This window comes from Notolepis coatsorum (genome assembly GCF_963971535.1).
Source record: "Notolepis coatsorum genome assembly, chromosome: 1".
In the NCBI taxonomy this organism is placed as follows: Eukaryota; Metazoa; Chordata; class Actinopteri; order Aulopiformes; family Paralepididae; genus Notolepis; species Notolepis coatsorum.
Window position 1 is genome coordinate 178929497 of NC_140165.1, and position 23916 is coordinate 178953412.

The window sequence follows — 23916 nt, forward strand, 5'->3', positions numbered from 1 at the left end:
TTGTTCTAAGTAACTCTTTAACCAATTGAGCCCTACTCCTCTGATCCCATACCTTTCCAATTTTAGTAGCAGAATATCATGATTTATAGTGTCAAACGCCTTCTTCAGATCTATGAAGACCCCTATTGCAAACTTCTTATTATCAATTATGCTTGTCAGTTCTTCTACTAGGTCCATTAGTGCCAATGCCGTTGAATGATTCGATCTAAATCCATATTGACTGTCTATAAGTAATGCCTGTTTATCAATGAAACTGTCCAATCGTGCTGCAAATACCTTTTCCATTATCATGGAGAACTGGGAAAGGAGAGAAACCGGCCTGTAATTGGTGAATAGATTTTTCTCACCGGCTTTGAATGATGATGATGACAATTATGATGATGATGATGATGATGATGATGATGATGATGATGATGATGATCATGATGATCATGATGATGATTATTATTATGATGGTAATGATGATGATTATGTTTATTCTACAGCTGGAGGTTATGGAGGGCGAGGTGTTGGCCAAGGTGGTCTAATCCCAGGTGGAGTTGGAAATGGTGGTTTAGGCGGAGGACTGGGAGCAGGTATTACATAATTGACATCTAAAATTCACTTACACCAGCGGTTCAATCAGGACTCCCTTTAGGTGGCCTCAGGAGATGCCAGAGGCACTATGCATTGTAGAAAAGAATCATGAAGTAGTTTCAATACATTTTTTCAAGAAACTTTGTTGCATTAGTGCCTTGTATCCACTTGCCAGGGTTTAGCTGTGCTGTGGTCTGTCTGGCATACAGTGAGTGTCCCCATTGTCTTTAGAACCTGGCCAGACCTAGTTGGACACTGGCTGAGATAGCCACCTTTCACAACCAGGCAAGACCTGGCCAAAGCTGACTGGTTGCATCACCATGGTTTAGCTCATGTACCACAGTTGGTGGTGTGCATTTTGAAAGGTTGCCTAGCAACCAGAGACTTTACAAGAAACACAATGGAGGGCGGCCGGGTAGCGCAGCGGATTAAGCGTCCGTCTACCACCGGCTTGGCCGGTCGTCATACTGACACAATTGGCAGTGTCAGCGGGAGGGAAGCCTGTGGGTGGTAATCTGGACGTTGTAAACAGCGACTCCTACAGGTCAGTCAGGGCGCCTGCACAGCGAGGAAGGGATCTGGGTGAGGTAGTATACATATTCAGTCATTGTCCTGCACTGCTGTCACCAGTAGCCATAATTATTATCCAATCAGATACAGTAGCCATCATTATTATCCAATCAGATACAGTATAGGTATAAGGTATGTCTTTGTTTAATTGGTGATTGGGTAACGCTTGTCTTTTTGTCTTCTCTCTGTTCAACAGGAGCGGGTGGAAAGGCCCCCAAACCTGGTAAGTTGAAATACGCGTGAGTGTCGTCTTGGAAATGGCTGTAAAGTAAACACATTTGTCTGTATTTGTAGATATTAAATGTTCAAAAGAAAAGAAAATACATTATCCCACTTTTCACATTACAGCAAATGTTACTACAAAGAATGTTTTATACTACTGACATTTCTTATATTGTTCATATTGTTCCACTCCATACAAATGTGAAGTGGGCTATATTCACATACATTCTCAAAAGCGTGTATTACTGTTGATTCATTCCGTTTTTGTCAATGGAAAATTTGCTCTCTGGAAACTCTATAACCAGTTGTAGAGCAGAATATAGCGCAGGTCTGTTGTATAGTGTTAGTGTTAGTTAGTTAGAATGTGTTGTATAGTGTTAGTGTTTGTTAGTTAGAATGTGTTGTATAGTGTTAGTGTTTTTATTTTTGCAATCCATTTGTTTACATTTGGATTATGGATTGTGCCGTTATTTTGTTTTAAAGATTTACCCTCTATGGTCTATTATTTTTTTCCACTACATCATACTCCTAAATAATTGCTGCAAACTAAACAAATCCTATTGTTTATAACATGGAACATTCCTCAAGGAAAACTCCTCTCCGTAGTTTGGAGGGTGCCTTATTGAGGTGCTCAGGGAGGAAGGACATGAGGTGTTCTCGTTATGAGGTACAGTAGGTAAAGTAGATTAGTATGTATAGAGTAATCCAAGTCCAAACAGCACCGGTGGGTTGAGAGGTCTGTGTAGAGCCGAGTAGTTGCTAGGCAACAGCCACTGCAGTGCTCGATGGGCCCTGTACCAAAACCATCTCCTTATCGACTCTGTGTGTTTCCATCATCGTCAGTTCTCTTCGGCTTTGGCAGCTGTGTGTATGTGTGTGACGTCCTGTCTTGGGTGTGATCCCTCGAGGAATGACTCGCCCACTGCTCTCTCACCTCTGTAGCTGTATTACACTGAGTGATGATTGTCAGAGTGCAAAACTCTCCCATCATCACCACCTCCACCACTTGCAAACAATGGTGCCAGCACTCTGATTCAATGTTATTGTAAACGCATAAAGGGCCCTCGCCTCACAATATCCTGAAACCTCCCCTTGTTGAAATGTACCACGGGGCCCCCCCCCCTGTCCCTCCAGATTACTGTACTGTAAATATTGTTCTTACTCCTGCATTGAGTAAGGCCGGTATCAGCACATTAGCTGTGTTTTAGTCGTCGTTTAATTTCCTTAAACGGCAAGCGATGATTCCATCTGGCCCACCTCTATGGTGTATGTGTTGTGGAGAGATAAGGAAGCAGGCGTTATCGTCTTAGAGCTACTGATACGATTTAGAAGTGGCTTTACAGTAGGCTAGAGTGACCTCCCCCTCCCTTTCCTCCATCAAGCCAGAGAGAGAGAGAGAGAGAGAGAGAGCTTGTTTTATGAACAATGACCTAATATCGGACATGAGGTGGAAGTTGGTTTGGCTTGGGTCACTGAGATCATTGCTTTGGGAAGTGTAAGGCTTTTGTATGGTCTCAAATCCTCTCTCTTTCTTCTCTGTGGCAGAAATGAGATTAGGGAGGAAAGAAAGCAACGGGATAAATAAATGCTCCCCAACATGAAAGTCACCACCAACACCTTATGATAGGAGCCAATACATCTAGAGACAGGTCTGAATGAACTGCTGGGATAGGGTTAGCTAAGGTCCCCCAAGACGGCTTCCACCTACCCTTCCACATCAAATGAGAGATTAGGGGTTAGGGGAGGTTGTAACATATTTCATGTAAGTTATTGGGTTCACTGTTCACCCAATAGGGGCTTTTCCCCTCGCAAGGTGACTATTTCACAGGATTTTCTATTACAGCGACTGTTTTATTTTTTTTATCCACTTTTTCTCCTTATTTTTCTATTTTTTCTCCCATCCCAATTTCGCCTCGCCAAGTCAATTCTCCCCTCCCCTGTCTTGAACGTTGCTAGACTATACCTCCCACTGGTCGGCTGCAGTGAGGACCATGCCTTGCATCACGTGTCCCCTCCGGTACACGAGGAGGCAGCTGTCGCATCTTTTCACCTGAACAGCGCGATTTCTCAGTGGCGAGGGGTAGCGCGTGGGAGGCTCACGCTGCCCCCGATACTTCCTGATTCTGCTGTACAGGCGCACCAACTGACCTGTAGGAGTCGCCATCCACAACGTCCAATCCTCACCCACCGGCTTTCCCACCCTCTAATACTGCCAATTGTATTAGTATGAACGACCAGCCAAGCCGGAAGCAACGCCGAGAGCTGGGCTCGAACCCAGCATCTCCTTCGTTAGTGGCGAGCGCCTTGCCCACTGCGCCACTTAGCCGCCCTATTACAGCGACTGTTTATTTTTAATTTTTTTGACTGAAGCAATCCAGATGCGTGGACTTTGAACCAGGGTTTTGTGTTCACTCTGGAGAGTCGACAACCACAGACTCTCAATATACCGCAAGTGCAAAGTTTCCATTACCTATAGCACAAATGCACTTAAGCATGTCATCAACCGATAGGTCTCTCACACAGGTTTTTATCCATCTGGATTAATTAGTCAATGTTTGGCTTATATGGGGCGGAACACATGCCAAATTAAACCGTGCTTCGCCAACACGCAGGGAAAAGGTCAACCCTTTCCCCCGTTAGCCTGCAATATGAAAGAAGGAGACACAGCACTGTAGCCAAACAGATGTGTGAACTATTTGCTTTTTTTTAATACCGCCAGACACACTAGACTAGAACCCGCTATTCATTCCTGAGGTGAGTGGGTGGCGAGTCGTGTCATACACATTCTACAGATGCTCACACCTCCGCCCCATAACACAGCATGTTCACTGGCCAATCACAGTGGGGGGTTCATGCCAGCCGCCTTGTAAACACTCGACTAATTGTGAATCCTGTCAGCATTGTTCCCCAACAAGACACCAAAGGCCGGAAAAAGGGGAATTTTCACTCTGAACAGCTGTTGGGCACTCCCCCCCCCCAGACCCCCCCTGTGTTTCCCTGGAGGTGAGGTGGATTACATTCTCCTGGCCTCGCTTTTAATGCCAAACCTGTTCATGGCTTTTTCTTAGGGGGGGAATAACCTCTTGTCACTAGTCATTAGCGCCGGGTCCATGTGACGGGGAACACTGTGTTCGCCATTGCAGGAATTTCATTATAGCGGCACAACAGTTTGTTTTAGGTCAGGGGTGGGACACATCTGGGGGTGAGTTCTGTCTCTCTGAGGTAGCTCTATTTCACCTCAGCAAAACACAGGGTCCACTGATGCAAGCGGAACCCGAATTTGAATGGTTTAGTTGAAAACTACAGATGTTACGTGTGTGTGTGGGGGGGCGTATAGGACAAGCTAGCCCCTTTCGTGACTGTGATGCACCGAGTGAATACACAGTCCCTTGTCCAACCATGTAAAATTCCTACAATTAAGTCTGTCTCGTTTTCTCTATCAAAACACTTCTCAAGTACAAGTATCGCAGAGAAATTTCAAAGGTACTCACAGTTGCACGAGGGTTTCGGACAGACAAATGCTAGGGTTTGAAAGCTTGGCCCCTGTGCCTCAAATAGATCCGCTATCAGCTCTATCTTTAATCTTTTAAAATATTCAGTTGCTATCGCTATCAGCTCTATCTTTAATTTTTCAAAATGTTCAGCTGCTATCGCATGCACTCATCTGTGTTTCACTACACACATGAGTGCATGCTTACCAACTGTTTTCCTGTTTTTACTGCAACACTACTATCACCGACATCTAAGAATGGAGATCCCCCCTTGAATGGCCCTTCTAAGGTTTCTCTCCTCCACATTGCCTGTGGTGCATTTTTTCCTATTGCTAGGTTTTAGTGAGTTTTTCCTTACCTTCGTGTGGGGTATGTCTGGGAGTGTTGCATTTATTTAGCATTTATTTAAAAAATGTTGGACCTTATGGTGTTCTTGTTTTGTTCTTGACTTATTGTGATGTTTCTTCTTGACTTGTTTAAAGAAGACGTGTACGGCCCATGGGGACATTAACGTGTGTTGTCGGGCCTTACAAATAAATTTGATTCGATTTGATTTGCTAATAAAGATTTTAAATAATTTATATAAACTGGTCAACACTGCTCAAAATGGCTTTAGCTGCCTGATGTGCCTGCGCTGAGATCACAGCGCATTTGCATCAGGCACCCAACGCCGGAAATAAAGCTGTGTTGACCAGTGTTGACCAGTTTATAAAAATTATTTAAAATGTTTATTAGCAACGCCGAGCTTTCAAACCCTAACGTTTGTCTGTCCGAAACCCTCGTGCAACTATGAGTACCTTTGAAATTTCTCTGCGAAAAAGTGCTGTCCTGGATTGTCAAGAAAAACTCCTGGAAATGTCTGATGGCTGATCATTTAAAACCAACACCTCTACTCTATCGTGAATTTGACTTGTTGAAAATACACCAGAGAAGAGGAGGTGTGACTGTGGTTGACTGGGTGGGCAGGAGGATACTGAAGATGAAATGGGTACTCCTTGCTATTTGGCCAGGGTTTAAAGGTGCTATAGATAACATTCAGCCACTAGATGTTGCACTAGAGCACCAACATGTAATTTATCTGATCAATTGCATTCCACGTGGGAAAATGGAAAGCAGGGAGGGGATACATGCACAACATTCATTTTGGACCTGTAAAGACATTTGAAATGGTAAATTCATTAATCAATAGTTTTTTTGGGGGGGAAAGCAATACTTTTATTCTGCACCTTTCTAAAATCTATGTGGATGTAGGTAAAAAATATTAAAAAAAAATACAATTCACTGCTGTTTTGATAGGGTTAGGGTCTTTACTCTTGGCTACATTTGAAAAAGAAACGCAACATTACATAATATGGACTGTATTGATTTATTTATGACTTAATGTGCTGCCTAGTTTGTAAAAGCTTTTTATTCTTGGGTGTGGGGTTACTGGGGTAGCCATGCAGGGAAGGAAATAATTAATTTAAAATGATAAATTTGTGTTGCTATTTCCACCTAAAACACTGTGTTAAATACAAGGGAAGAAAGAGGTGCTTAACATTTGCAAAAGAAAAACAACATAATTTTTATATTGACATTAACTCATTCGGTGCCAGCTATTAGACGGAGCCCGTCATAGCAAGGCCATGCTTTAAAAGATATAGTGCGTCACCTTGTTTGTAGAGCTATAACTATATTCTATATTATAGCTATGGATACAATACTATGGCCCATTTTTCCATCCATACGTTCCTGTGTTATACCATGGTGAATATAAGTATGGTTTTTGAGCGGTCTGGGGTAATTCCCGAAATTGCTGAGTTATAGCCTTATACGTCAATTCTACTATAGACGTTGCCGTTTCTTGCCTGTACACGCTACTATTCCCAAATCACATCTATGTCATAGGTATTATGTTTCATCATGAATGCATGAAAGGGGGGGTCGTTTCTAATTATTTGATTGTCAGTAACGGCATTCGTATTGAACACTAAAAACGCTTATCAGCCCGATCGGTATAAAAGCATTGCAGGATCAAGCTAAAATTTACGTCAGATAGTCCTTACCTGTGATCGGGAGTATTTCCAAAAATAATATTCCAATTGTTTGATCGCCATCTGGTACATCCAATGTCCATTTGGTCCACAGCATAACCCACGACAAAATATGGATCGGGATATTTGACGCGCTTCAATGGAACCGGGAGAACCGTTCCACTCGGTTGACAAGGAAAAGTGAGACCAGAGACATTTGGCCGTTACACAGGCCAAGATACAAGGTTACAAAGGGTGCTCGATACCGCCGTCTAGCTGGATGCGACCTCAGACTCATTCCTTATGGTAACACCAAGGTCCCTGGAGGAATAATGAATAAAAATATCGAATAAAGGAATAAACAACCAAAACCCGAGAAATCTCGGGTCTGGCACCCAACCGCTGGCGAGTTAACCCGACTTATCTCAGGTTTGGCCTCCATTGAGTTAATATCAATATTGATTTTTAAAACTCATTGGACGCCACTCACGAATAAAGTCGAGTTAACTCGCCGATGCTTGAGCGCCAAACCCGTCTGAGATCGCAAACGTCCAATACCGCCACCTGCCGCCTTGCGCCTGGTATTGCACATCATTTGAAACTCTCTGTCTTTGGCTGTGCGTCGATCTAAAGTGTCCCGGTGGGGTTTTCCTTGTCGGGCAGGACAAACGTTTATAACGCATGGATTGAGGAGAGTCAAGCACTTCCGGTTCATGTTCTTTGGTGGATTATGTTGGCAACACAATCGACATCAATATACTTGGAATGGCGATCAGATAATTGGAATAGTCTTTTTGGAGTACATCCTAGTCAAGGTAAGGGCTATATGGTATCAATCTTGCGTTGATCCAAGAATCCCTTCACTGCGATCCGAGCATATGTGTGTAATGTGTGTGTGTAACATATTCCGTTGGTGACGTTCAAAGCATAGAAAAACGACCCCCCCCCCCCCCCCCCCTTTCATGCATTCATGATGAAACATAATACCAATAATATAGCGTTGATTTCAGATTGATTGTCGATACAGGCGAGAAACGGCACGTTTTTTGTGAAACATCTAGTACATCTAACACCATCTCTGTGTGCATTTTGGGTCCAAAAAGTTTCACATGTGCTCTTAATAGAATACAATTTACACTGTTATTTGTAGCATTATGTTCACAGAAGACAATACCTTTGTTCTCTCTCAAACATGTTCTAAATAATCACATTTTCAATCTATAATCTGATTTAATGGATTACGGTCACCAATTACATGCAATACATTTCACCCCTAAACCAGCAGTCAACATACGCACAACTGGCCTGCTCTGGAATGATACATAGACTGGCCTTGACTCTTCACTCCGTCTTCCATTGTTCTGATTAGGGAAGGAAATTGAATCGCGTTGCATGTAAATCGGAATGTGCATCTTCCTGGGGATTTTCTGAAAAACACAAACTATACCGACATGCTTCAGGCCGCATGGTTGAGAGAGAGAGAGAGAGAGAGAGAGAGAGAGAGAGAGAGAGAGAGAGAGAGAGAGAGAGAGAGAGAGAGAGAGAGAGAGAGAGAGAGAGAGAGAGAGAAATGGAGAATGGGTGGGGGATGAGGAGAGGAGAGGAGAAAAGAGGAGGTTGAAGAAGAAAAACAACACCGGACACCCTCACACCGCCAGACACACACATACACACACACACACACACACACACACACACACACACACACACACACACACATACACACACACACACACACACACACACACACACACAGACACACACATACAGAATACACAAATACATACAGAACATACACAGACACATGCAGAACACACAGTGATGTGGGGAAATTACACACATACATTACTTGAGTCAAAGTAGAAATACCTTGGAGGCAGTGTCTTAACTAGTAGCTACTTCACAATGAAAATGTGTTCAACTACATCTTAACTACTAGCTACTTCACAATGAAAAGTAGTTAAATTACATCTTAACAAGTTTGTAATTAAATAACAACAATGATACATTTAAAACTTGTAATGTAGCTCGTCAAATAAGACTACTTTCAACAAGTAGTTGAGGTGGAATCAGGAAAATGCTACATTCCTAGGGAAATATTTAGTTTGTAATTAACTACATAACTCAAAGTTACTACTGAGATTTGAACTAGCAACTGCAAGTTGTACTTAAACTAGTAATCAAACTACATGTAGTATTGGAATGATCAGGTAGCTAATCCTCTCTTCATGTTTCCTTCAGTCATTGTGCTGAAAAGTCCCTCACACAAGTCCCTCTATTTTCTGACCCTTTGTTTACCTAATTTTCCTGGACTTTTCTTGGACATTCAAGAGACCTAGCCTCATGTTCACCTCCACAGTTCACACATTTAACTTGCTCTTCACACAACTCTGAGCTACACGCCATGCTGCTGCACTTACCACACCTCGACACAAGTATCCTACAAACTGAAGCCACGTGTCCAAATGTTTGGCACCTACAGTACTCTGCCTTGTAGTGGAAGCGGTACAAATGGTTTTACACTTAATCTGATTTATCTCTCCTCATCCAATGCTTTTATTTCCCCCTTTATACAGTCATTCATCCTGTTCAAAACTCAGCAACACTGACAAGCTCTGCTCTCTCTGTCCAGTATTGTAGCGTGTGAGATGCCTCGCTTCACAAACACCTTCAGAGGCCTTGAACCTCAACATCCCAATCGATTTGCACAGGACATTATAACACCTTCAATGGAGGTCTCCTTGAGGCATAAGATTGAACCTGATGCTTTCCTAGCCTTGTTAATTTCAATGCACAACTCAAAGACACACATTCAACAATGATCAGAGCTCAGATTTATTTAGCTAAGTCTATCCCTTCGTGGTGAGGAAGACATTTAGTTAAACTGTATATCCATACAATTTCTCCTGCTGAACACTGTCTAGGTTCAGGGCTCATTGGTCCGGAATATACAGGGCTTCGCCATGAATATGGATCAGGGCTCGTTGGTCCATATTCAGGGCTTGTTGGTCTATATTCAGGGCTTGTTGGTCTAGCTTCTATCCCCATGCCATCAGGTTGCTCAACGAAAAATAACACTATGCAACAACCATCAAATGCATTCACAGCAGCACACACATCCACACGCACACACTCACTTTAAACAAACAACTCACTGCAGCACCCACTCTACACACTTTAGAACACCTGAACACACTTTATATTTATTGGCAAATATTTTGCACTACAACCCATACCTCAGTACACCTTACTGTAAACTGTACCTAAATTGTACCTCATCCCATTTCTGCTTTGCACTATATAGTATATTGTATATTAGTATATTGTATAGTATATTGTATGGTAATTCAGTTACTTCTACTCTGCATTGAACATTGTACATATGTACATACTGAACACGTGTGTCTACATACGTGACTTCTATTTTTTATTTTTATCTTATCTTATTTTATTTTATACTTATCTTTTTTGTCTAGCACAGTCTCTGGAGCGTAACAGAAAGAAGCATTTTGTATAAAAGTATTCTGTACTTCTGTATGACAACTAATAAAGAAACTTGAACTTGAACTTGAACTCTATATTCAGGGCTTGTTGGTCTATATTCAGGGCTCGTTGGTTTATATTCAGGGCTTGTTGGTCTATATTCAGGGCTTGTTGGTCTATATTCAGGACTCAGGTTTATATTCAGGACTCAGGTCTATATTCAGGACTCAGGTCTATATTCAGGACTCAGGTCTATATTCAGGACTCAGGTCTATATTCAGGACTCAGGTTTATATTCAGGGATTGTTGGTCTATATTCAGGGCTTGTTGGTCTATATTCAGGGCTTGTTGGTCTATATTCAGGGTCTATATTCAGGGCTTGTTGGTCTATATTCAGGGCTTGTTGGTCTATATTCAGGGCTCGTTGGTCTATATTCAGGGCTTGTTGGTCTATATTCAGGGCTTGTTGGTCTATATTCAGGGCTCGTTGGTCTATATTCAGGGCTCGTTGGTCTATATTCAGGGCTTGTTGGTCTATATTCAGGGCTCATTGGTCTATATTCAGGGCTTGTTGGTTTATATTCAGGGCTCGTTGGTCTATATTCAGGACTTGTTGGTCTATATTCAGGGGTTGTTGGTCTATATTCAGGGCTCATTGTTCTATATTCAGGACTTGTTGGTCTATATTCAGGGGTTGTTGGTCTATATTCAGGACTCAGGTTTATATTCAGGGCTTGTTGGTTTATATTCAGGGCTTGTTGGTTTATATTCAGGGCTCGTTGGTCTATATTCAGGGCTTGTTGGTCTATATTCAGGGCTTGTTGGTCTATATTGAGAACTCGTTGGTCTATAGTCAGGGCTTGTTGGTCTATATTCAGGGCTTGTTGGTCTATATTCAGGGCTCGTTGGTCTATATTCAGGGCTCGTTGGTCTATATTCAGGGCTTGTTGTTTTATATTCAGGGCTTGTTGGTTTATATTCAGGGCTTGTTGGTCTATATTCAGGGCCCGTTGGTCTATATTCAGGGCTTGTTGGTTTATATTCAGGACTCAGGTTTATATTCAGGGCTCGTTGGTCTATATTCAGGGCTCGTTGGTCTATATTCAGGACTCAGGTTTATATTCAGGGCTCGTTGGTCTATATTCTAGGCTTGTTGGTCTATATTCAGGGCTCGTTGGTCTATATTCAGGACTCAGGTTTATATTCAGGGCTCGTTGGTCTATATTCAGGGCTCGTTGGTCTATATTCAGGGCTTGTTGGTCTATATTCAGAGCTCGTTGGTCTATATTCAGGGCCTGTTGGTCTATTCAGAGCTCGTTGGTCTATATTCAGGGCTCATTGGTCTATATTCAGAGCTTGTTGGTTTATATTCAGGGCTCATTGGTCTATATTCAGGACTCAGGTTTATATTCAGGGCTCATTGGTCTATATTCAGGGCTTGTTGGTCTATATTTAGGGCTCAGGTTTATATTCAGGGCTCGTTGGTTTATATTCAGGGCTCATTGGTCTATATTCAGGGCTTGTTGGTCTATATTCAGGGCTTGTTGGTCTATATTCAGGACTCAGGTTTATATTCAGGGCTCGTTGGTTTATATTCAGGGCTCGTTGGTCTATATTCAGGGCTTGTTGGTCTATATTCAGGGCTTGTTGGTCTATAGTCAGGGCTTGTTGGTCTATATTCAGGGCTTGTTGGTCTATATTCAGGGCTTGTTGGTCTATATTCAGGGCTTGTTGGTCTATTTTCAGGGCTTGTTGGTCTATAGTCAGGGCTCGTTGGTCTATATTCAGGACTTGTTGGTTTATATTCAGGACTCAGGTCTTTATTCAGGGCTTGTTGGTCTATATTCAGGACTCAGTTTTATATTCAGGGCTCGTTGGTCTATATTCAGGGCTCGTTCGCCTATATTCAGGGCTCGTTGGTCTATAGTCAGGGCTCGTTGGTCTATATTCAGGGCTAGTTGGTTTATATTCAGGGCTTGTTGGTCTATATTCAGGGCTTGTTGGTTTATATTCAGGACTCAGGTCTTTATTCAGGGCTTGTTGGTCTATATTCAGGACTCAGTTTTATATTCAGGGCTCGTTGGTCTATATTCAGGGCTCGTTGGTCTATATTCAGGGCTCGTTGGTCTATATGCAGGGCTCGTTGGTCTATATTCAGGGCTTGTTTGTCTATTCAGGGCTCGTTGGTCTATATTCAGGGCTCATTGGTCTATATTCAGGGCTTGTTGGTTTATATTCAGGGCTCGTTGGTCTATATTCAGGACTCAGGTTTATATTCAGGGCTTGTTGGTCTATATTCAGGGCTTGTTGGTCTATATTCAGGGCTCAGGTTTATATTCAGGGCTCGTTGGTTTATATTCAGGGCTCATTGGTCTATATTCAGGGCTTGTTGGTCTATATTCAGGGATTGTTGGTCTATATTCAGGACTCAGGTTTATATTCAGGGCTCGTTGGTCTATATTCAGGGCTTGTTGGTCTATATTCAGGGCTCGTTGGTCTATATTCAGGGCTCGTTGGTCTATATTCAGGACTCGTTGGTCTATAGTCAGGGCTTGTTGGTCTATATTCAGGGCTTGTTGGTCTATATTCAGGGCTCGTTGGTCTATATTCAGGACTCGTTGGTCTATAGTCAGGGCTTGTTGGTCTATATTCAGGGCTTGTTGGTCTATTTTCAGGGCTTGTTGGTCTATAGTCAGGGCTCGTTGGTCTATATTCAGGACTCAGGTTTATATTCAGGGCTCGTTGGTCTATATTCAGGGCTTGTTGGTCTATATTCAGGACTCAGGTTTATATTCAGGGCTCGTTGGTTTATATTCAGGGCTCATTGGTCTATATTCAGGGCTTGTTCGTCTATATTCAGGGCTTGTTGGTCTATATTCAGGACTCAGGTTTATATTCAGGGCTCGTTGGTCTATATTCAGGGCTTGTTGGTCTATATTCAGGGCTCGTTGGTCTATATTCAGGGCTCGTTGGTCTATATTCAGGACTCGTTGGTCTATAGTCAGGCTTGTTGGTCTATAGTCAGGGCTTGTTGGTCTATATTCAGGGCTCGTTGGTCTATTTTCAGGGCTCGTTGGTCTATAGTCAGGGCTTGTTGGTCTATATTCAGGACTCAGGTCTATATTCAGGGCTTGTTGGTCTATATTCAGGGCTTGTTGGTCTATATTCAGGACTCAGGTTTATATTCAGGGCTCGTTGGTTTATATTCAGGGCTCGTTGGTCTATATTTAGGGCTTGTTGGTCTATATTCAGGGCTCGTTGGTCTATATTCAGGGCTTGTTGCTCTATAGTCAGGGCTTGTTGGTCTATATTCAGGTCTTGTTGGTCTATATTCAGGGCTCGTTGGTCTATTTTCAGGGCTTGTTGGTCTATAGTCAGGGTTTGTTGGTCTATATTCAGGGCTCATTGGTCTATATTCAGGGCTTGTTGGTCTATATTCAGGGCTCATTGGTTTATATTCAGGGCTTGTTTGTTTATATTCAGGGCTCGTTGGTCTATATTCAGGGCCCATTGGTCTATATTCAGGGCTTGTTGGTTTATATTCAGGACTCTGGTCTATATTCAGGGCTTGTTGGTCTATATTCAGGGCTTGTTGGTTTATATTCAGGACTCTGGTCTATATTCAGGACTCTGGTCTATATTCAGGGCTTGTTGGTCTATATTCAGGGCTTGTTGGTCTACATTCAGGGCTTGTTGGTTTACTCAGAACTCAGGTCTATATACAGGGCTTGCTGTACTAACGTCTATCCGTTTTCCATCTTTTTCAAAACTCCCGTTTTGCCATTCTATGCTTTCTCCTTCCATCCATCTCACCAACAGCCCATCACATGTTGTTGTTTGTTGGCGACGGGTGTGTGTGTTGGCGATGCGCGGCGTGTGTGTGTGTTGGCGACGCGCGGCATGTGTGTTGGCGACGCGCGCCGTGTGTGTGTGTGTTGGCGACGCGCGCCGTGTGTGTGTGTTGGCGATGCGCGGCGTGTGTGTGTTGGTGACGCGCGCCGTGTGTGTGTTGGCGATGCTCGCCGTGTGTGTGTGTGTGTTGCCGATGCGCGGCGTGTGTGTGTGTGTCTTTCCATTGGTTTCATTCGGTTAACATTATTGGGCGAACAAGAAAACGAAAAAAACTGTACAATTGTAATGACCCTGCAGCTGTTCCAATGTAAATGTGCCTTTCTCCGTGCACTTTCGCTCGCTCTGAAGTCGGATTCTGTGTGCCCGGCCACGCGCTGTTCTCGCACGGAACCCGCGAGTGCCTGCATGTGCGACTGGTGTGTTTGCGCTGTGAGGCGTATTCTTCATATGGCTGCACGTACCGCACCGTGACGGCCATACCATAAATTCGCGGGATGAATACACGTACCGTTACACCCCTACTCTAAAACTATACTCATATTCACCGCGGTATAAAACGGGAATGTATTGATGTATGTATTATCTGTTTTTTGCATCTTGACCGGAAGAAACTAATCGACTATATTATTAGATCCATAGCTATAATATTTAATATAGTTTTAGCACTGCAAACACCGGCATGTAGCCCCATTCATTACAGCGCTGGCACACACGGCCATACGGCCCACAGCGACATCTGGCGCTGAATGTGTTAACACATTCCCGCCCAACAACGTATATATCCGTGTTTCGAATCCACCGGTTGAGGACCACCCACGGATATGTCCATGGCAAGGTTGTTTTGGCTTTTATTCCATTTTAATAACCTATTCAAGGTCGCCGAGCGGCACTGCAGATGTACCCTACTCTTTGAATTAGAAAAAGTGCATTACCGGCCAGATCCTCTTAGGGGCGCTGTATCGATAATGCAGTGTTCCCTGTGGCAGAAGTTGTCTTTTTTTTTCTGGATTTCCAATGTAGTTTTCTACTCACCTGAAGCGATACCTATCCTGTTGCACGGAATACCTTTTGGATTGCGGATTTCAGTGTGCAGTAAGGGAATATATCATCAGCCAATGGACATATCGATCTACCAGATGGCGATCGATAACTGGGAAATGGTCTGGGGGATCCAACCGGCTCATGGTAAGATCTTTTTCACGTAAATTACATGCTGATCAGGGCTTGTTATGATACTCAACCAGCCGATCAGCGTATGTGGCTACTGAGACGAACACGGTTATTGGTAATCAATAATCAGAAACGACGTCCCCCGCCCCCCCCCCCCCCCTTTCATGCATTCATGTTTGAAGATCGTACCGATCATATGCAGTTTGAGTTTTAACTGTAGCTTCTGTATAACCGAAATGCCATTGGATATAACGTTAGTAGCTATTAGCCCTTTATCCAGCCTTCCAGGAAATATACTAGACCAAATCCTGTATAACGCTTATATTCAAGACGCTATAATATGAGAACGTATTGATGAAAAAATTATTTCTTTAAGCCATTTTGAAGGGACGGTTTATGGTCTCAATTGACAATGAGAATGGACAGATAGCAATACTATAAAGTATAGATTTAGCTCTACAAACAGCCCCACGGACTGTGCAAGTCTGTTATGCTGGCCGTCTACAGTGATTTTAGACACATCCAAATGGCCATCAATGTGTTAATAATAATAATTATAAATATTTATTTTCTGTTGTACCGAACTCGTACCGAACCGTGACCCCAATACCGAGGTACGTACCGAACCGTGGCTTCTGTGTACCGTTACACCCCTATTTTAGAGTAATTCTGTGTAATCCCAGGAAACGCTGCTAAACAGCGTTTTAGTGCATTTCACTAGGAACCGTGCCATTCCTCGCTTGGATCAACAATCAATCTGAAATGAACACTAGATTATCGGTATTATGTTTCATCATGCACCCATGAAAGGGTGGGGGGGTTCTATGCTTCGATCGTCACCAATAGAATACGTTACACAGTACATTACAGACACACGCTCCGATCGCGGGGAAGGAATTATTGGATCAATGCAAGATTGATAGCATATAGCCTTACCTTGACTAGGATGTACTGCAAAAAGAATATTCCAATTATCTGATTGCCATTCCAAGTATTGATGTCGATCGTGTTGCCAAGATATTCCACCAAAGCACATGAACGGCGGTGCTCGAGTCTCCCCAATCCATGTGTTATAAACGTTACTCATGCCCGAAAAGGAAAACCCGGACCGGACTTTTTAGACCGACGTACATGCTGAGACAGAGGGTTTCCAAGGATGTGCAATACCGGCCGCAAGGTGTTAGGCGGCGGTATTGGACGTTTGTGATCTCAGACCCATTCCCAATGATAAAATCAGGCTGGATGGATGGATTATGAGTGGAAATATCAAATAAAAGAAATAACGATGAAAACCCGACTTTTCTCGGGTTTGGCGCCCAACGTTCGGCGAGTTAACACGACTTACCTCGGGTCTGGCGTCCAATGTGTTAATGTGCATTATATTGCGATTTACATTTAAATTATTTACATTTAATTGCATTTGTATCATAAACTACAACCTTGATTAATTAATAAACTAAAGTTAAGATGAGATCTTGAAGTTCTCTTATCTCAGTATTTCAAGATGTGTAAAGAATGTTTGCAATCAGAATGTTTAGTGTAAATTCAACAGGCAATCACTGTTTTATTTGATTAGAGACATCTGAGTTCTGTGTTTTGTCAGTAACTGCAGCAGATTATAGTTACAGATTATAGAGTTTAGAATGCCCACTCAGTTTGGTGACGTAATTCTTATTCTGGTCCCACTTTCCAGAAGAAAAAAAATGCATAGCTATTTTTATCTAGAGTTATATTTCAAAACATCCATTGTGGGGTTTATCACATTTGAAAAAAAGTCTTTAATTAAAAGAGTGTGTACTCACAGGAACAGTGGTGTCTGAAAGCGAATTGCAGTGTTACTTGCTTTAAAGATGGATATTCTTTTGTATGGATTTTTTTGAAAAACATTGAGTTTATGTTAGGGATGCCCCGATCGATCGGCCAACGATCGGTATCGGCCGATATTCAGTATAAATATGAGATCGGTGAATTCCGATAATGCTTTATTTTCGCCGATCGAAAACCGATCGAAAAACATGATCCGATTCTTAGCGGAGATCTCACTCACTCTCAGACACACAGAGCTGCAAACTGCCGCTCCTCCTCCTCCTCCTGCCCCTCCTGCACCCGTGTAAACACAGAGGAGGCTCCTCTGCTCTAGTCTATAGTGCATGGGACCGTGAGCTAACGTTAGCTACCTAGCTATCGTTACTGTTTAAACAGAATGACCCAGTCAACTATTCACTTTTAGTACATGAGGCATTGTCTAACGGTATCTAGCCGGCTAGCTACTGATAGCTCCTGATATCAACAAATGCTAGAGCAATAGTCTAGTAGTGCATGTTGATACCTCCGTTAGCTCACGTTAGCTCACGTTAGCTCACTGTTCAAAACGAAATATCCCATTAAACTAAATAGTTCACTGAGGCGTTGTCTTAACGTTATCTAGCCGGCTAGCAGTATAGCTACAGATAGCTCCTGATATCAATGTCTTATAACATTGATTCGATGCATATTCGAGCCCCTGGCTTCCATCGCATGAGGGCAGAGTATAGGGTCCAGCTGCAGCGCCGGAGAATCCTTGCTGGAGCTGGAGGCTACTCGAGTATACACAAAGCAGAGTATTCACACAGACAGTGGAGATAGCGAGCATTTTGACTTGTTGCGTTGTGGCGATGTCTCGCAGATAATACAACTACAAGTATAATTATTAGGGCTGTCAGTTTATCGCATTAATTAGATTAATTAATTACACAGCAAATTATCACGTTATGAAAATGAACTCAAAATTAATTACAAAAAGAAAATATATATATATATATATATATATTTTTTTTTTAATCTCATTCATTCCATAAGAACACACATTTACAGACTTTTTTAATATGGTCCATTTGCATGTTCTTGGTATCTGATTCTAGGGACATCTATGGATCTCAGGGAATGTATAACCAGTGTCAGAAATACTGTCTGTTACTAGGCTTGAGTAAATTGTAATGAACCAAATGAGAATATCAATCATTTTTTTTTGTATCTTTGACTGTGAATAACACCATGCTCAAATTGACCAGACCTGAAAAATCTAAGCAAATTAATAGATGGAAGATGATTAAACAGAAGGTTTTGTAGATACAGTAGTGAATTCTGCCATCCGGACACATGCAATTTGAAATATGATTATAGAATATAGAATATCAGGCATAAAATGGTTATGCGATTAATTAGATTAATTAATTACAAATCCTGTAATTAATTAGATTAATTTTTGTAATCGCCTGACAGCACTAATAATTATATAATATATATATTTTATAAAAAAATATAGTATATATTTAAAAAAATATATATTTATATAAAACCAAAAACGCTCGGTATCGGATCGGTATCGGCCGATATGGCTCAAGACGATCGGTATCGGTCGCAAAAAACATGATCGGGGCATCCCTAGTTCATGTCCTTCAGGGCATCATAACCTAAAAAGAGAAACGCTGGAAAAAAGCTGGTCACAACATCTGGTTCATGTGTAACTTCAGAACCCCGCTCAGACTTGCCATACTAAAAATATGTGGTAGATGATACATGTGGTCATGATCTACATTTACATATTTATTTACTTATTCACTTCACCACCATATTGGTCAAGTCTGATTTAATGAAGTACCAATGCGGAGGTGCCGTTCACTTCAATGTTAAAACCTAGCTGTTAAAATGTCACTTCAAGATCGCAAATAGTTAAAACAACAGACAGAATACACACATTTCTATCATATTCATAATTACAAGCTCATTACTTTTTTGTTTTCCACGAAATACATGGAAGTGAACATGGAACGCATACATCATCAGCACACTGAAATGTGAAAGTGAACGTGAATAAGGTGCATCATTGATTCTGAGCTATCACCAGAGACCTCTCAGTCAAGGTTTAATTTCGTTAAATGTGTTTATTTTTGTCATTAACTTATTCTTTACATGGTATGTACATAGAAATAAAAAATAATAAGTCATTTTAAAATAGAAAGAAAACAATATTAGAATGACTAAAAAGGTGTGGGAAGAAGCCTAATTAAGCATTACATCACACGCAGGAGTGGTTTGTGACCAATAAACCATGCCTAGGGGTGGTTGTTAGGCCCGAGGCGCAGCCGAGGGTCGTTAGACCCCCCTAGGCATGGTTTATTGGTCACAAATCACGACTGCACGTGGTGTAAAGCTTTTATACAACTGCCAGATTCATCCAACCTTATTTCTATACAATAAACACACATTAATCGAAGATTTATTGAAAAAACCATCCGCCAGAAAAAGTAGTTCCCACAACTCCATGTGGAAGCAGCTTGAAGTGCATCCAACCAAACTAACACATCCAACTGTGTATTATTGGAATGATTGAGAGAAGTTGCCTCATGTGGAAGCAGCTTGAAGTGCATCCAACCAACTAACACATCCAACTGTGTATTATTGGAATGATTGATTGAAAATTTTATTACCAGATGCAGAATATAAAGTAGGTAAAACAAATTAAAACGTTTTCTTTGCCCTATAGGAAAAAAACGTTTTCTTCGCCCTATTTTTTTATTTATTTCTTTTAGCCTAAACTTAACCAGTTGGAAACCAGGGGTACAGTAATAAAATTAGCAATCAACCAATCAATCAATTCAATAGACCATGCTCACTTAAAACAGCGCTGCTTCTCTCTCAGTCTGACTCCCCCGCTGTTGCAGACAGGAGTGTGTGTGTGTGTGTGTGTGTGTGTGTGCGTGTGTGTGTGTGTGTGTCACAGTGTGTGTGTGTGTGTGTGTGTGTGTGTGTATGTGTGTGTGTGTGTGTGTGTGTGTGTGTATGTGTGTGTGTGTGTTTGTGGGTACGCCAGCGTCGGACAGTGAGAGTGAACGCTGCAGTGCAGTCAGTGGGGAGGAAGTAGAAATTTAAATCTATCAATTAATCAATCAAACAATCCGCGATTTTTCTTTTGTTCTAGATAGACTCAAGACCCATCAATTACATCATCCAACATTGTTTAAAGGGCTAACACATTCCCCTTGACAGAATCGCTTGATATTTAGTCGTTTAGTCGCCATTAACATATCCATTTGTAAAGATTATTGGCCACCTTCTTGTGATCCGGCGGAGTGATGTGATGTGGGTCGGTTGTGGGCGGGTCCTGGGCCAGCAGCGTGGATTGTTGCCAATAAAGACGTGTGAATGGCCAATCAGAATCGAGAAATTTGCATGCCGTTGTATAAGCTTATATACAACCCTTCTTACAATAATTCTGTACCCTTAACCTTTTAGTAATTTAAAACATTATTCACCTACCCGTCTTACAATATATCATTTACCATTTAGTTATTTAAAACATTATATACATACCCTTCTTGTCATAGTATTGTTAACTGACTACAAGAGGAGTATACGTTACGACATGTTTACGACAGTTACAGTAAGTGGGAGTGGCGCGAGAGGCAGGGATTGAGGGGATTGAGGAACCACCTGAGGGAGTAATAAAGCGTCTCTTGTACAGTCATCTCCAGAGTGAGGTTAGGGATCAGCTGTAGCCTCTGAGACAGACCCTTATCTAGAATCCCCACCACAATTCTGTCTCTTATGGTTACTGTTCCGTTGTCCGTTAATATCTAAGATATTACACTTCTTACAATATATCCTTAACCCTTTACTTTAGTAATTTAAAAACATGAAAATTGTGTATTTCACATTTTGTATTCATTTTCACAACTGTTCCACAAGTCCCCTACTCCACATCTCTCTCCCAGACTCCTCTTATCTTCTGGATCTGTCCTCTGCTTCCTCTGAGTACTGGAGCCCAAACTCAGACATCTGCAGAGGGAACCTTTTGAATGTCACAGACAGAATCCAACATGACGTTATTCTTGTTGTTGTTGTTGTTATCCCCTAGTCCAGTTTTCCTCCGTTTTGTTTGTTATCATTTCAACCCCCTAGTCAGAGGTCATGTCCAATCTGTTTTCTCAACGTTTCTCACTCGTCTCACTCCATGAGATGTTATGGAAGGAGCTCACACAGGAATCTCATGAATCTGTCCAAGGAACGACCTTGTGCACACACCACATTTTAGTACTATCTCCGTGTCTGTTTAGGGAGATAAGGGAGTAGTGAATGATAAGATATGGTATTTATTAGGCGCTTAATGTTGTCACATCAGTCAGTGGGAGTCATACGATACGGTCTGTAACCCTGTATTTGTTTTTTTCTCTGACCTCAGTAGAACAAATGTTTTCACTTTCGGTCAACCGCGGCTTTCCGTCCCCACAGCCGGCGGTTGTGTTCTGGTGACCACACGTTCCCACCACTTAGTAGTCCCCCGACCCCCCCCCCCCCCCCTCTGTGTGGGTTTCTGAACCATCTCCTCTGATGCACCCCCCTCCAACCTTTCCCCCTCGCTCCGCCTGCCAATAAGGCCTAGAGAGAGGAGCGCTCTCCCCATCCAATCTGGCAACAGAGGCCTCTAAGTGTTGTTTATGCAGCGATGGAGAAATCTCTCTGCTCCTATTTCCCCAAGCGTCCGTAAAAAGACAGATCACCTCTTGGAGTGACCTCGCCAACATCGTCATTGGTAGACGGGAGGGATAAAAGGCGTCTTCTTATAGGTCGAAAGGCCAACGCTTGATTTGTGGGTATGATGAACATGAGTAAAGCAATTGGCATCGGCCCATTCCAAGCTGATGGAACAGTTGAGATCTCTCATTTACTATAGATCATTAGACATGTTTCGCGGAGCATGAAGCTAACTTTTTCACCAGTGGGTAATGAAGTCGAGAACTATCACCTGCCAACTTAATTTCTTAGCTGCCAAAATCAATTATTTTACGACAAACAAGTTGGCTGACAGCCAAAGTGGCTTGTGGAATTGAGAGACTTACTAGCCACAGCCCCAACATTTACTAGCATTTTGACTATTGGCTGGTCTTAATTTCAAGCTGTGCGTGTACTTATTATCCAAGAGTAACTCCCGCTGTCTGCAGCTGTAGCCAATGAAATAAGGCACTGTGTGGTAGTCATAAAACAGGTCGATTCGACATGTCGCAGAACTGGTTAAAGCGTTTTCAAGTGGTTTCTTAGAGAAGCATCAATAAGCGATGTTTCGTCCTTACGAGGGCATTGACAATCAACTACCAATACTGGCTGGGTGGAATATCCACATCACGCTCAAACACTCAGTCGGTGTGTGCACTTGTGTGTCTTCTCCCCGCTCACTTCCAGAGTACCTACACATGTATCACATCTACTTCCCCAGACTAGTATCTGCTGTTCTACACATGTATCACATCTACTTCCCCAGACTAGTATGCTGTTCTACACATGTATCACATCTACTTCCCCAGACTAGTATGCTGTTCTACACATGTATCACATCTACTTCCCCAGACTAGTATCTGCTGTTCTACACATGTATCACATCTACTTCCCCAGACTAGTATCTGCTGTTCTACACATGTATCACATCTACTTCCCCAGACTAGTATCTGCTGTTCTACACATGTATCACATCTACTTCCCCAGACTAGGATCTGCTGTTCTACACATGTATCACATCTACTTCCCCAGACTAGGATCTGCTGTTCTGGCCTCAACAATAACTACACAAACAACCATGGTCATTAAGTAGAGATATCCCCAGACGGTCGAAGGTACTGATCTGATTCGGTGCTCGCTGTCCTGTGTCCCGGCGGAGCGCAACCATGTTTTCCGCCATGGTTGAGACACCTCTGGTCTCTCCGGTGCTGCGCTCACGTTCTGCCGTAATGAGCAAGGCACTCGAGGAAATAATTTGAGAGCTGACAGCTCTACGGTGAACCCGACCTCGGATGTGTGTGAGGCACACGTGGCCACCCGCCGTCGGCCCGTCTAATGCTGGTGTTTCTTTCCTCAACCCTGACTTGTCAGGAAAGTATTGGGCTGAGACAAGCGGCTGGAAGGAGCATGTGGGGACCATGTGGGGGGAACGTAACAACCGGCTTCATACAGACCACGGCCACCGGCTTCCTTTTTGTAATCACCTGCACATGTGCACCGTCACTCCTCTGGAAGACATAATAAATACTGTTAATACAGAAATTAGCAGTTATTTGTGGTCGGTTTGTGTATATAATTTGTGTGTACATGAAAGTGTGGTTACATATAACTACATATAATAACCTGGTACTATATATGTGATTGTGGCTTATGTGTCCATATACATATGTATAGTATACAGTATTCACTGACACCTGTGGTTTGCGTCTGCCGACCTACCTTCGCTACATACTTGTGCACCCTACCGTGTCTTGAGTATGTGTGCCAAGGCAATGTGCGGTTTGAGCGATGGGTCTGGGGGGGCGTATGCTGCAGACATGTTGAATCTCAGCGCTGGCAGAGCAACTCTGACATTCCTTTGGAACAGGATGAAGGAAAAAAAAAGTCCAACAGTAAGACCATCTCTCTGTCCTCATCTGCTGAGAGAAAGAGAAGAGAAAGAGAAAAGGTCAGTGACTGTGTGGTCTGCCGTGAAAGGTGATAGCATGGCATGTGTCCTGAACCGTACT

At 42.5% G+C, this 23916-nt stretch overlaps 1 protein-coding gene across 1 annotated transcript in view; it reads left to right on the plus strand.

Annotated features, from left to right (window-relative positions):
* The window catches only part of elna (elastin a), a gene marked incomplete at its 3' end in the record, with an annotated part of 221955 nt that overhangs the window by 88931 nt on the left and 109108 nt on the right, over positions 1-23916 (plus strand). Inside the window, exons 4-5 of the mRNA XM_084308372.1 lie at positions 486-575; positions 1343-1369. Of these exons, the coding sequence (XP_084164498.1) occupies positions 486-575; positions 1343-1369 (117 nt within the window). The remainder of the gene's footprint in view (positions 1-485; positions 576-1342; positions 1370-23916) is intronic.